This window comes from Culex pipiens, chromosome 1, assembly GCF_016801865.2.
Source record: "Culex pipiens pallens isolate TS chromosome 1, TS_CPP_V2, whole genome shotgun sequence".
Taxonomy (NCBI): Eukaryota; Metazoa; Arthropoda; class Insecta; order Diptera; family Culicidae; genus Culex; species Culex pipiens.
In genome coordinates, this window is record NC_068937.1 from 137,984,854 (window position 1) to 137,999,397 (window position 14,544).

Below are 14,544 nucleotides of genomic sequence, written 5' to 3' on the forward strand. Positions count from 1 at the left end.
TTTGATTTAATCCACACTCGTCGTTTGTAATTGATGAGCTGAACACTTTTTGCGATGACTTTACACTTGGAAATTCGGCGTCCAATCCCCGACACCAACCGGTCATTCTAGCCCCATCACGAGAGTTAATCCGCAGGGTGCCGGGCAGTTCTTCAACTTGTCATCATTATCGTTATCATCACATCACAGCCCGAGACAGCCGGACTTCTGCTTCAACACATTTTTATCTCGTTGGCATCGTTGACGGTCACCCTCACTGCTTCTTCTTCTTCTGCGGAACAGGCGAATCACCGTGGGTGGTGGCCACTTGGGATGGGGAAAATTCTATGCTCATTTGTGGAACGGGCGAATCTTAAGTTGACTGTTTATTTCTCCTCTAAAGATTGAATGAGTTGTTAGCAGGATTATTTTTTTGACTTGCTGAGAATACAATCTTTTCAAATGTATTTACAGCATTCTAAGGTTGCGGCCTGTGGTTTCGACTTTCCAAAAAGAAAATGATAGCAAGTTCGACATTGTGATCAGTAGACCAATATCAGATGACTTTTCTTTTCCGCAGCAACAGAAGGAAGTGATTCATCAGCAGCACAACAGCGGCCAGGAGATGCGAACAATGCGATAAAAGACGAAAGTTAATTGGAGGCGGTGAGAAATCAAGATGTTTCAGTGATGAAAAGATCATTTGTGGTGGGCTGATGGGGGGAGGGGACGAGGAGTTTGTTAGGGGATGACAATCGACACTTGACGTCTGGCACTTTGTTATTTTGTTGACAGAACTTTGGAAATTCATGATTGGAGACGCTGGACTACAGAAGCGTAACTATTTTCAAATTATTGAATTTACATCGAGAAATCATAAATTGGATTCACTTATTGAGATCCTTCAGTGAATTATATATGTATAATTGACTCCAAAATGTTGAAATTTCATAGTGAAAAAGATCCCTCAATTGATAAAAACAAGGGAGGAATACAAAGAAAGCACAGAAAAATAGTCAACATTCCACCCTCTGCTGCTGCACTCTTGTTTCACCCTAACCCTTTTATTGGCCATGACCGAGGAATGTGAAGCTTGTCACCACCCGTAGAACAATTCAGACACACAAACATCGTATGCGATGATGTTTTTCTTTTCGATCTTATGCTTCCCTTGTTGAGGTTTAGTTTGATTAGGCAATCGTTAAAAGGGTAAAAGTCTGAATTTGAAAAAAATATACATTTTTAAAATTCATAACATTTACGACGTTTTCAAACAATTTTCCAGACGAAGGAGGAAGGAATTGAAAAGCTCTGCCCGGCGCTCACCCTGCAGTTCAGTTTCCTCTGCATTCCCGAAGCCGGTTGTGCAGTTTGCAGAAAAGGGTGCAAGCGAATCATCATTGTTTTGTCAGATGTGTGTTTGTTGGTAAAGGTTGGTACACGTGGTGAGAGTGAATGCTTTCTCTTGATGGCGGGGTGGTTGTTTAAACTCGTTCAATGTAATTTTATGGAAATTATTGGAAATCATTTTGTTTATATTTATGCTAGAGTTGGGAGTTGGAGGAAAAGCTCTGCAAATTAAATAGCTTACAATGAGAAATTCATAGCAATGTTTGAACATTTTCATTAAGGACACTAACAGTACAAATCAAATTAGAAAAATTCAGGAATCCACAAATCCAAAGAAGTTGAAGTTGAGGTTGGCTAATTTTCAACTTCAATTTTCACAAACCTGAGTTAGAGTCGCAACTCTCGTGATTTTCAGAGTAAAGCTGAAAATTTTATCCGACTCCACAGGCCCGATTTTACCCATAATTTACAGTAATCTATTACGAGTTTGTAGGCTGCAACATATTCTACGATGAATGAACAACCTGTGCCAATAGCTTCACACACATGGCAACAGAAGGATGGTGCAATAAATAGAATCATTCATGCGTTACAGATGGGCTGCGGTAATAAACAAATCAGAACTACATTCCCGCCTGTCCTGAGTGTGCCATTTTCATTCCATAGGGGAGAAAAGCATATTGATACACCGAGAGCTGGAGCAGCAGCTTCCGCCGTGAATGAACAGGATACCGTCAAACTGAAAAATCTCCCCCACAATGCTGTCGAGCTGCCGCCGTTGATGGGCTTCCTCAACACAGCACAACACAACACACAAAGTTGCAACTTTTATTTATCCTGCCAATGAAAGGGAAATAACATACCCACAGAGCGCAAACACATCGGGCGGAGGGAGGACCACACAATGACTATGAATGGCAACTTGTTGAGGAGATAGCTATGCCCACGGATGCATCCCGTAATGAACGGACTTGTTTTCAGAACGGGGAGGCTGATGGAACGATCCGTATGCAGGCAGCTGTCCTAAATTTCCGATTTTCATGTCAGGGGGACGATGACGATGGCCAGGAACGATAAAAGTATTGATTCTTTATTGCAGTATGAAGAATGAGAGAGCAAAAAAAAAAAATTGTAACCTGCATCAAATATCACAATCATCGCAAATGCAAGGTTGGTAGGTCATGGCGAAACTCGACCATGTACTGAAATATTAGCATCGTTTCAACCCCCTGCAGGGGACCACCGAATGGGGGCATCGGAATTGAAAGCAGGAAAAGCGCTTCGGTTTTTAATTTCCTTGAAAAGCTAGACTCGCCCTCCCGACGCCCCCCGCCTCATTGTAAAAGTTTTCATTTTTCCGAAAAAGTTCCCTTCCATTTCTCCGGTCGGTCGTCAGTCTTTGGTTCTGGTGATAATGATTACTTGAGGGGGAAAGTTTTTCCACCCATCTTGTCCGATGCACACCGAAAGAAATTCTCACCCAGTAAAGACACTCGATGTTTGAATAGTGAAAAAAAATCCCTTTTTGCCAGCATCGCACCGTCGTCATCACGTATGCATCCCTGCTGGGTGTGCTCGGGATGCTGGAGAGCAACCCATCGGCAACCAGACGGGTGGTACCCGAGGAGAAGAAGACCTATTTTTAGACACTCACTTTTCCCATCGAAACGACGACGACGACGACGTTCAGTTTCGTTGTAAAACTAACGAAAGTGGAACAAAAAGACGCCATAAATATTAAAGCAGCCTCATCCTGCGATGTTTACATGCCAAAACACACACACCCACACTCCCTCACACAAGAGTGTAAGAAGCCTACTCGAGTGTTTGTGTGAATGTTTAGTTGTTTGTTGTTTGGTGGGGCTGTACGTGTGTCGGCAAACAAGCTGAAGTGTACTGGAAAGTGAAATAAAAAAAAATCTAGATGGAAGTGGTGTGACAGCCATGGAGCAGGAAACCTCAAAACAAACTGCAGCGAAGGACTATCTACGGGCTCGGACTGGTCCAGCCGGGAACGGTCAGTGTGCGGTACCGACGTGGAAACCCTTTCGTTCCAGGTTGGTGTGAAGGGGATGTTTGGATTTGGTGTCTATATTTTTTTATATTCAATATTTTGCGGTATTAAAAACGAATAAAATTTTAAGAGCGTAACCGCTAGGTTAAATGATTTCTTACAAAACAATGCAAAAGGGCTGTTGCGCGTTTGTAAACAAAGAGTGTATCTTTTTCTAGCCCTTTTACATTGTTTTGCTAGATTTGGTTAGTTTGCATGAATGGAATTATTTTTTTCAATCATATTTTAGATTTTTTTGGCTGGTACTAAACTAAACAAGTTTTCGATTTAAATGCTATGATTTCTTGGAATGGAGCTTTATGGAACTATCTCAATCCTTACAAATCGTGATCATGTTGTAAAATCCACTGTGCAGATATGAGTTCCCGATTACATATTTTGACCATTTAGTTGTTAACTGATGCATTTTATGATAAATTTACATCGTTTGTCTTTCTCTTTTCGTATACAAAAAAAACATAATCAAACATAAACACATTGTGCAATGTTGACACTCTGCAAATAAAATGTAGTTCCAGTTACACTATGCTATTATGCCACAGCCTGCAAAAGCGTCAGATGCCGTTTTATTACTCTTTCATGCAAGTCTTCTTCTTATTTTTTTATTATTACGTGGACTACCAACTCGACGTCGTCGTGCTATCTTGTCGCACCCGCCATTTTGACATTCCGAGAAAAACGCGTTTTAATGTTTGACCTTGAATAAACAAAAACGAGAGCATGCAATGTAAACAATAACAAACACGTTTTGTTTGGCTGACCATTCTGTGCATTGTCCCGAAGTTTGGTTGACGTTGGTTTCTGGAGTCCCGAGTTATAATTACAAATGTTTACGGTACATTTATATGAAAAGTGACAAAAATTTTCGAAGCTTTTTTTGGTTTTCATTGAATATCTTAGGATTGAAATCGAATTTTGGGGATCTGTGAAGGTCAAAAGATGTGGCATTGTGAGATGCACAAAATGGCGTTCTTAACTCAATTTGGCCCAAAATGCACGTACGACAAGTTAGCACGACGGCACCGAACTACTGTTGCATTGTATCAAAATGTTGTATGTTTTTGCTTAGTATTTTTTAAATCCTCAAATTCAAAGCTTGTTCGAGCCTCAACGATTCAAAAAAAAAAAAAATACAAACCACACGATTTAATTTTAGGGGTGGAAACTTCGAAGAACTGGTCAATAATAGCCACCGTTTCATTTTTTTTGTTGGTTCTAATAAGTCGTGTCGAATACATCAGAAACATCAAAATTTGAAATGCTAAAAATAACACTGCAAGATTACAAAAAACACGTAATTTTAAAATGCAAATGTTTGTTACAAATGAAAAACACATTTCTCTACGTTATTACAGATTCCAAATCTACATAAAATTTCTAAAAATGACATGTCCTTAAGCTTTTGACAGTTGACGGAGAAATTCCATCGATTTTAAAACCATTTTTCTATTTTTGTAATGTTTGAATACGCTATCAAATCGGGCTTCCAATTCTACACAAAACTCATTCTGATACAAAATTTTATATCTTTTCACGATCTCGAGTTAGAAATCAATAAAAAACGTGTCTGTAAAAATCCAGAAAAAAAGGAAGCGGTCGTCACGAAATAATAAAAACTGGACCTCGGATGCGTGATTAGGGACCAAAATTGCCCCTTGGAGCAAAGTTCCACGAACATCGAGGATGAGTCGGGGTAACTAATGTATGAGTTGACGGAGAATTACCCACATTTATTTAAACAGTTGATAAATTGAGGTAAAGTTACAATTTTTAACCATAAAATTTTAAACTTTCAACATCATTATCTTTATTGTTTCTAGTTCTTAATCTTAACTCTCTACAACCCAAACCCGCAAGGTGGGCGGCTTCGATCTAAAAAAAATCTAAAATAGTAGTTTATACAACAAGTTGCAAAAAGAAGATTTTTTCAGCACGAGTCGTACATCTATCCAACGAGGTTTACGAGTTGCTTACAACATTTTTTGCAATTCCGAAAAACTCTTCTTGAATGGAATTTTATGTCAAACATTCATGTGTTTAGTAAATTCACCGTTCAAAACAAAAAAAAATATTTAAAAATGTTACTTTTCGATAATAGTGCTGAAAAGTTCAACTTTTCAGCACCCATTTCAGTGCTGAAAAATAGAACTTTTCAGCACTGGTATTGAAAGGTATTAATTTTCCTTTCTGTTATTTTTGGTAGGGAAAAGTAGGCCGTTTCATTTCTCCAGAAGGACAGGAAAAGTTGTCAGTTTTACAGCGGAATTGCAATAGTAGTTTATGCAACAAGTTGCAAAAAGAGAAGTTTTTCAGCACGAGTCGTACATTTATCCAACGAGGTTCACCGAGTTGGATAAATACGAAGAGTGCTGAAAAAATCAAGTTTTGCAACGAGTTCCATACAAAATTTTTTGCAAATCCAAAAAACACACACTGGGTGAAAGTTTATGTCAAATTTTCATGTTTTTTGTAAATAAATCGTTTAAATAAAAAAAATGTTGAAAAGTGTTACTTTTCGAAACAAGTGCTGAAAAGTTCAACTTTTCAGCACTCATTTGAGTGCTGAAAAGTAGAACTTTTCAGCATTTATTTTGAAAAGTGTTGCTATTCGATTCTGTTATTTTTGGTACAGAAAAGTAGGCTATTTCGTCGTTCAAGAATGACAGGAAAAGTAAGTAGTTTCACGACGGAATTGCAAAAAAATATTTTTAATATTAGAAAATGTTAAGTTTAGAACTATAAAAAAACACACATGAACTAAACAAGATAAATGCAAATTAAAAGCCTAAAAATGAAAAAAAGAAAAACAAAAGAAGTGAAGTGAACAAATGTTACTAAAAATGACTGCCTGAACACTGAATTCCTGAAAAAAAAGGAGCTGTAGAGGGTTAAGCAACCTTGATAACCCTTTATTTACTGATAGAAAAAGGGGTACGCATGTTTACCATAGCATTAATACTCAAAATTTATAAAATTTTTTTCGCTGAAAATTCACTTAATAATTGATTGTGTCGATTGGAACGTGTTCAAGAAGCCCGAATCTATCATACCTTCCCAGCCAGTTAAATTTGAATTCTGAAACGGAATCTAATTAGAATCCTATGCCAAGCTAAAGCGTTTACCGACATCAACTTCTTAAATGTCGATTTGTGTTATTCATGTTTGATCCTTTTTTTTGCATGTCTATACACAGGATACCTTTTTAATAAAGCAAAAAGACACATTCAACAAATTACTTCCTTCGGACAGTTAAATTTGCGCAGTCAGGTATGAAATGTTTACAATTTTCATCGGAATTATTGTGCGTATATTTGCGTGCAGTGCCCTCGGCAGAGCAAAAACGACGAAGGCCGGTAATTAAATTGCGGACAATATGGCCAGTTTTGGATGCTGAATGACGCAGATGACGTTTGTTTTGTTTTAACCGACCTCAGTTTTTCGTCAGCGTTTTTTTATATATGGTCAGCTAAATTTTCAATGAATATTAATTTGTTTTCTATAAATTTTCACAAAGACCTATCGGTTTATTTTTGGAATGACGTCTTTCAAAAAAGTTCGTCGTTCACAGATTCCTGCAAACATCCGTGCAGAATCAATCCGATGCACTTCGCACATATGCTCTCGGAGGTATGCACCAGAGTGTCGTATCGTTAAGCATGTAGAATTTTCACTAAATTTAATATGTGTGAAACTAATTGGATTGTTTCCACCTGCTCTGTCTCGTTCTCTCGTGAGAGGAAATTCCTGAATTGTCCCATTCCGTTTGAGAAACACAGTTAAAAATGTTTTATCAATTAGCTTCTTTTAGAGAAGATTAATTTATGATTGTTGAATTTGGTGATTTCTATCAGTTTAGTGATCAATTTCTACAATTTTTTAACCTGCACGTAAACTTCCCTGCAAACTCATGGTGGCAACCTACAACGCTGTTCCGGTGAGAACCGTGAGTGCATGTCCATTGCCGCCGCTGGCACACTTCCGCTGGAAATGGCGCTCGACGTCATCGTGCTCGGAGCTGTTCTTCCAAACGCGTTGGCAGTTGTGCGCAAACTTTTGCATTCTCCAGGGAGAAACATACCTACCCCGTGCATCGCTAGCCGAGATTGAACGGTTAGAGGGCGAACGTGAGCAGGGTTAGGGTATTATAATTTACATTTCAGCATTAATTATTCGCAAAGTTGTGCGTTGACGGCCTGGGCCTATAGAATGACAAATTTCTCGCCGACATTTTCGCAACGACAATACCAATTTGCGCACATACACACGCACACTAGTTTGTGTTAGAGCCTAGTGCAAGCAGGAAGGAACTCATTAAGCGCAAAAATGTGAAAATAATTTATCCTGGCTTCAGCTAGACGATGCAATGTGTGCTAAACGGGTAAGAGGGCATGGGCCTAATTGTAATGAGTTTCCATCGGAAACAACTTCCTGATTACAAAATAATAATGTTCTCTTTAGATGAAGTGTTGTGAGTGGAAAGGGTGGATGGGTGACAAAAGCAATAGGGGTAATTTGTGTTAGGAAACTGCTCCATGATGAGAAAATTATGAAATATGATCAATACTTTAATATGAAATCATACAACATTTTTTCTTTTTCATCTTTTTCAGATTCTATTTTGAACCCACTAAGAAGAACAACCCAAAATCATGGATCTTAACAGGTGACACATTATTGGCCAAGTCCAGCAATGTTTGTTCAACGCCGCATCAGCAGTTTACGGCTTAAGATCTCTGATCGCTAAAGGCTCAGCAAGTAAATCAGCGATCAATGTATCCGGCCGGGACTCCAACAGCCACTGGGCAACATCAGCACTGATACACAGCAGATCAACGGATTCCGGGTGGCCGTGGGTACGACTCGGCAGACCGCATCACCGACCGCCACTGACACCGCCGCCCTCGTCACCACCATGGACACCGACGGCTATGACGGCGGAGACTACAACGCTACCGATTACGTCAATCGTACGACACCTATCTACTCGATTAATCCGGATTTCATCACGCAGTGGTGAGTCCTTATGCTATTCAACACACAGACAAACACGCGGTCGAGCCGGTCGGCCCTTCCTCCAAAATCGATACTTTTCCAATCACTCCGTACTTTTGTGGGTTTTGGTGGAGTTTTTCGCTCACCGTTTCGTGAGGTCGGATAAAACGTCCTTGTTGGATGGCGGGGAGGGCGGTCCTCGTGCAGAGATATACACGTCTGAACAAGTGCTATTATAATTCCATTTACATGTTTCTCGATTGTGCTGAGCAATCCTGGGCCTGGCTTTTGTGTGCGAGGGAGAAGGAAAAAAAAATCCCGCCGGGAAAGTGTGGAAAACGGTTGTAAATATTTTCCTTATCAGCCACGCGTTTTGCGAAACTTGGCCACTTGGCATTTTGCTGGGAGAGGGGTTTAGAGTGAAGGTTTTTTTTGCTCGTTTAGCTTGTTGCTCCAACAATAGACGTAAAAGTTGATAGAAGGCGGTTTTGGTCAATTGAGATTTGGGATTTTCTAAGTTTTATTTTGACAGGAATGGTTATTTATGAGTCTTTTAGTATTCTTAAATAGTTTTGCCATCTACAACTCAACACCGCATCTAGACATACTAATTTCGTAATACGTAATTTCTCGGGATTCTTTCTCGTTGAAACTTAATTTGCTTTTTGGTTGTGAATTGGATGTATTAAGAAAACTTTGCTGATAAAATCACGTCTCTACAACAAATCCTGTCAGTATGGCAGCTGTCAAAAGTTGAGGAACGTTTTTGGACGAAAATGACCTCTCAAAAATCAACCTTTTAATATATGTTTTTGAAATTTCTCGAAAAGTTTAAGAATCGAAGGGTGAGAATTATGAAATATCTCATTATTAAGGGTATCAACTCTTGCTGAGCAAAAATCCGTACACTTAGTTATTAAGATATGACTCCTTGGTATAACAATTACTTATGAAACAATCGTATAGTTTAATATTGGAATATGGCTTTCAAAATAACATTTCGATATCAGATTATGACTGCTATTTGCCGACTCAAATCTTTATGCCCCTTCAATATTCTGTTAAACTAAGTTTACGAAATGTCAATTGTCTTTCCGGAACAATATTGCATTGAGTGTGAACCATGTGAACCTTCGTCCCTTTTCCTGAGGGGAACAGGGGAAGAGTATCGGGGCCGGCATTTACAAAGCGGATTCATTGACAGTTTATTAATCAACTTAATGTTAACATTCCATAGGTTGTCTTCCTAAGGTGTCTTGATAAGGCCCAGTTTGTGACCTTTCCTTTACTAAGCAATCGAATCCAGAAGGGAAAAGATCACCAGTTGTGTTGGTCCGTGCCGGGATTTGAACCCCGATCTACCGCTTACGAGGCGGAAGCGTTACCACTGGGCTTAGAAAATCTGTTTTCAAAGTTATTGAAAATAACAGTTAAATTCCAACTTTTAACAGATTCAAACTCGGAAATTATTCAAATACCCAATCCGAATTCAACCAACAATGTGCTTTAGCATAAGGAAAAAGTCATCACAATTTATAGAAAAAAATTTTAAATTTAAAAAATATAAATGTCGTCATCAAATTCCGAATTTTACGAAAAAATCCGTACACAAATCCGGCTGGCTGAAAATCCGCGCAGAGGGTCGAAAATCCTTAGGTTGAGGAAAACACCGAATAGTTGGAAGTCTTACTAATTACCAAGTTTCGCTTTGTTTTTGATTATGTATTTTAAATTTCGAAAAAGTTTTTCTTTTTATTAGAAAAGTGGCTTGATTTTTATTTTTTTCATACGACCAGAGTGTGCTCTAGAGGTATTCAGCAATTCTCCGATCGGGCTCAAATTTTTGGGGGTTTCTTGGCGAATATAATTAGACCCGTATTTTTTTTGGCCATTAGGGTGACCTACACCTTGCGGGTGGTCACAAAAATTGCCATTTGCGTATTCTTTAGCAAAAACCACATTTTCCAAAAAATTATAACTCCGCTCCATTTCAACCGATTTTAGCTGTCTTACACGCAAAAGAAAGGTGATTAGTTTGGATATTTTAGAAAAATAGTAAGAAGTTTCCAAAGCTTTCTAGCTTAACATTTGAAAAAATCGTATGAAAACATAAAATGGCGTTTTGACCTTGCCTGGACCAAAGAGACTATGTCTGAAAATATTTTTATCGGATTCCTCGGAAAAATCACATAACATTTGAAAAAAAGTTGGCTATGTCGAACGGTACTCGGAAATATGATTTTTTGAATATAAAAACTGAGTTTTTCGACGCGCCACGCGCACAGAAAGGGAAAATGACGAAGTCGGCAAAAAAACAATTTTTTCACTCAAATTGCGATAACATAAAAATTTCAGCGATGACCTATACATGTTTGGGTATCCAAATTTTCGTCATTGAAAGACGCAACTTTTGGTACCAAAACATGTATAGGTCAACGCTGAAATTTTGAAGTTATCGCAGCTCTAGCGAAAAAAATACGACTTTTTCAAATGTTGAGCTAGATTTTTGACTAGCGTGCTGTTTTCCTCAAATAGCCAAACTAATCAATCGGATGAAATGACGCGGAGGTATGATTTTTTTTTAAATTTGGTTTGTGCAATAACTGACGAAAATTGCAATTTTTCGAACCACGCTACCATGATGTAGGTCACCTTTATCGCCAAACAAATAATACGAGTCTAATTATTTTAGCCCGATCGGAGAACTTTTTATTCGGTTTAGGCTCTTTTCAAATGGATTTGCTGTATTACTGTTCCAACTTAAAAGATGTTTTGTTTGGTATGATTTTGGTGGTTTTTACGAGCTTTTGAAAACTGGTTTTATTTATTTTCAGAAAGTTTGTTGGTTTGTGAAATTTGGGAAGATGTAAGCAGATTTGCAATTTAAAGCACAAATATGGAAAAATAAATTTATTTAAAACATATTGTATTGGGGTACTCAGTATCAAATGCTAGTCAATTTCATATTTATGTTTGAAATTACCATACAATTTTTATTAACTCAAGACACATAAACTGGACTGTTGATTTTCCATAATCATGTTTACCAAAAAAGTTTCATTCATGCATAGTTTCCAGCCTCAAGCGATATACCAGCCAAGTCCTTGTATGCCATCTAGCCTCTTTCCCCCCTAAAACTTGCAATTTGTTAGTATGACAAAGTGCAGTCAACTGGCGCTCTGGCTCCCCGAACCTCCACCGTCCAGATGGTGGTGTATGGAGAGCTGTTTAATCTGCTACACTGCTTCATTTTTCACGAGCAAAATCTCATAAAGGCCGGCCAGAAGAAAAGAATCTCATCAGGGGACGACGACGACGACGACGACTACGAACCACCCATTTTCCCTTTTCAGAGAGCTAGAAAGTACAACAAGACGGAGAACACTGTTGCATCGAAAGCTTTGAAAGGGGGTGGGTGCGGCGACGCTGATAACAATAAAACTTTTGATAAATGAATTTTTCCCCCTCTCATGGCTGTCTTTAACAAAATATTTCTCAGCTTTACAAGCAGCTGATTCTATAGCTGTGGGGTGATAGTTTATGAATGGGCAGAATTCTCCGCACGCTTTCCACTCACTTCCCCCCTCCTGCCCACCTGTTTGGCGTTCCCGTTACTGTCCTTCTGGCGGTTCGATTGTGTGCGGCGACCCGCATTTCCATACGTATACGGTTACATAAAAAGGCATTTGTAAAGAAATTTCACATGACACACTGATTCAGCGAGACTCGCACACTCACCAACCCAGCCACCTCGTTCAACGTCAGCGCCGAGTGAGGCCCCCGGCGATCCATTACTCGGAGGTTTCTCCTGGCAGGAACGATACACTGGGGATAGGGGGATAGTTTCTGTTCTGGCTTGGCTCCTCTGTGCTTCTTCTGCTGATGTTGCTGCTGCCGGTGCCTATTCATGTGGCAGTTATCGATTTTAATTGGCCCTGGGGGCGTTGAAATATTTCAGCGAATGTCTCCGTTCAACTTGGCCTGAAAGCGCTCCAAATAGACCGGCTTGCCAGCCAGGATACCACGTCGTGAAAGGTGTTTCGGGGCCACAGCAATATGTATTGAGATTTTGTTGCTGCGAGGCCTTCAATATTTCCTTTAGAATGTCGCATGTGGTTCTTGGAAAAGGGGGCTTTATCTCCGGCAGACTAAAATATGTGAACTATTTCCGTTCTGGGTGATAGCGACGAATTTTAAGGCGAGCTCTACTGAACTACCACGCGCCTCCATTTCTCACATTGCCGTGGAGACGACCGGTGATTGATTCGCAACTCGCATTACATCTCGACCTTTTTTTCGGTCGTAACGATTCAGTTGAAATTCAATTACGCAGCTGATTGCAATCAAAGCCCTACAAACCGGAGTCGTCCTCCGGAGTCTATCATCCGTCAACGGCGCCGTGGTGCAGCAGCCAGCAGTCTATCATCGGTCCACCAGGTGCTGCTGGATGCAATGGGAAAAATGTCGGCTGGAGTATCGCACCTTGATTTACGATTTCCACCTGGAATGTTGGGCACGACAAAATTTGGACGAGCAACGAAGAGTAAATCTTGTTTAAGCGACTTTAACTAGTTCATCATCATTGAAGTGTTTAAAACAAAAAATAAATAAAACGAATCTCCTAATTTAATCGTTTCCACATGCTCATTTTGATTCATTCCAATCTGGCACGTGTCAGGTACAGTTATCCATTTTTCATCGGGGTTCATTCGATGAAATAGTTATGAAACGCTTGACGGCTTCCAGGAATGAAGCTTGTTCTACACGAGCTCTATGGACCGTGTGATGCCGGAACAATGACGTCCAATTGATTTTAGCAATTACCGCCCCCACCCTCTTTGGCAGAAACTCCCATGGTGGCAAACGCACGACCGTTCAGGATTTAATTAAACCATTAAACAAATCACCACGCGCGCGCCTGAAGAGCGGTCCGCAGTCAGTTCTAATTGACTTCCAGCTAGAAAGCTGCAAACACACACACGTCGGACTAGTTTAGCGAGAGTTTAGAAGGGGGTTTATTTGCGTAATCCCCCGGAAGCCCGGCGGAAAAAACAAATTTCGTATTCAGGAAATTAAATTGCTTTCCAGTGCTGGCGCGCGCACACACGTAAATAAATCAATAGTTCCGGTAATTGTTCAGCCGGCACAAGTTTACGAGTGTTGAGCCTTTTTTTCTTGGTTGAGTTATTGCAGGAAATAAATTCTGGCCGCGCGAGTCCTCGAGTGGGGGGTGGGGACATGCAGTACCGAGGCATCAACTGGTGGCAGTCTCAAAACATTTTAGCTTTATCGATTGCGGATTCTGTTGAGAAAATGTTTTTGAGGAAAAATTCATATTAGGCACCTTAAGCTTTAACTAAAAATTTCTCACAAATTTCTGAATTACATGAAATGTAAAATTTCACCAATTTCTTTTTCATGTAAAGCCCAACCTCGAACCGTACTAAGTGTTTTTACGATTTTCCCAGTACGCTAGAAGGAGTGGTTTAGACCATTAGGAACCGGCAGGAAGTCACTTTTTCATGTTCAATGGGTTGCAACCTTGACCGTGGTCGTGATTTGTGGCTGCTCGACAACTATTCAGCAAACGTGATGGATGATTTTCCCCTTTAATACACACCTAGAAGGATCAAAAGATTTTTTCAATTCTATTTAGTCAAGCAGGTTTAAAACTGAGTGCATCGTGCAAAAAGTGGTATCAATTTTAATAACTTGAAGCCCTGTTTTTAGTGCATTACCATCAAATTGCGTGTTTCACAAAGTTACGAGAGATATTTTTCCATCCCATGGTAAATCCACGCTGTACACCACATCGTCGAATAGGCTCGTTTGATGTTTCATCCAGGAGTTTACAACCATAGTGGCAATCACGGTTCTGGTTGCGCTACCACCATCGGTAGCATCGCTCGCTGACCCGGTATTGATGGTACCGAAACGCAATCTCGGAATACAGTGGGTGCTGCCCTTTTGGGAGTACAAAAAGTGACATAATTGCATAAATTACGACATGTCGAGAATAGCATCGGTTATCCTTTTCAAAGCGTGGACGGTAGGGTGGTTCAAAGTTTCGATGGGGAAATTTAATAACAGTTTTCTTTTAAAACAACAAATTAGTGAAACAATACACTATTCAACGATTTCTTCAGAAA

At 39.7% G+C, this 14,544-nt stretch overlaps 1 protein-coding gene across 5 annotated transcripts in view; it reads left to right on the top strand.

Moving 5' to 3' along the window:
• Positions 1 to 14,544, top strand: part of LOC120417089 (uncharacterized) — a 128,895-nt gene that overhangs the window by 84,171 nt on the left and 30,180 nt on the right. For 4 of the 5 annotated variants that reach the window (XM_052706077.1, XM_052706076.1, XM_052706079.1 and 1 more), the window contains one exon: positions 8,014 to 8,416. In XM_052706077.1, the coding sequence (XP_052562037.1) occupies positions 8,316 to 8,416 (101 nt within the window). In that variant the 5' untranslated portion in view covers positions 8,014 to 8,315. Of the gene's footprint in view, positions 1 to 3,212; positions 3,387 to 8,013; positions 8,417 to 14,544 lie in introns of those variants that run through there. The other variant, XM_039579066.2, reaches the window with a different exon arrangement.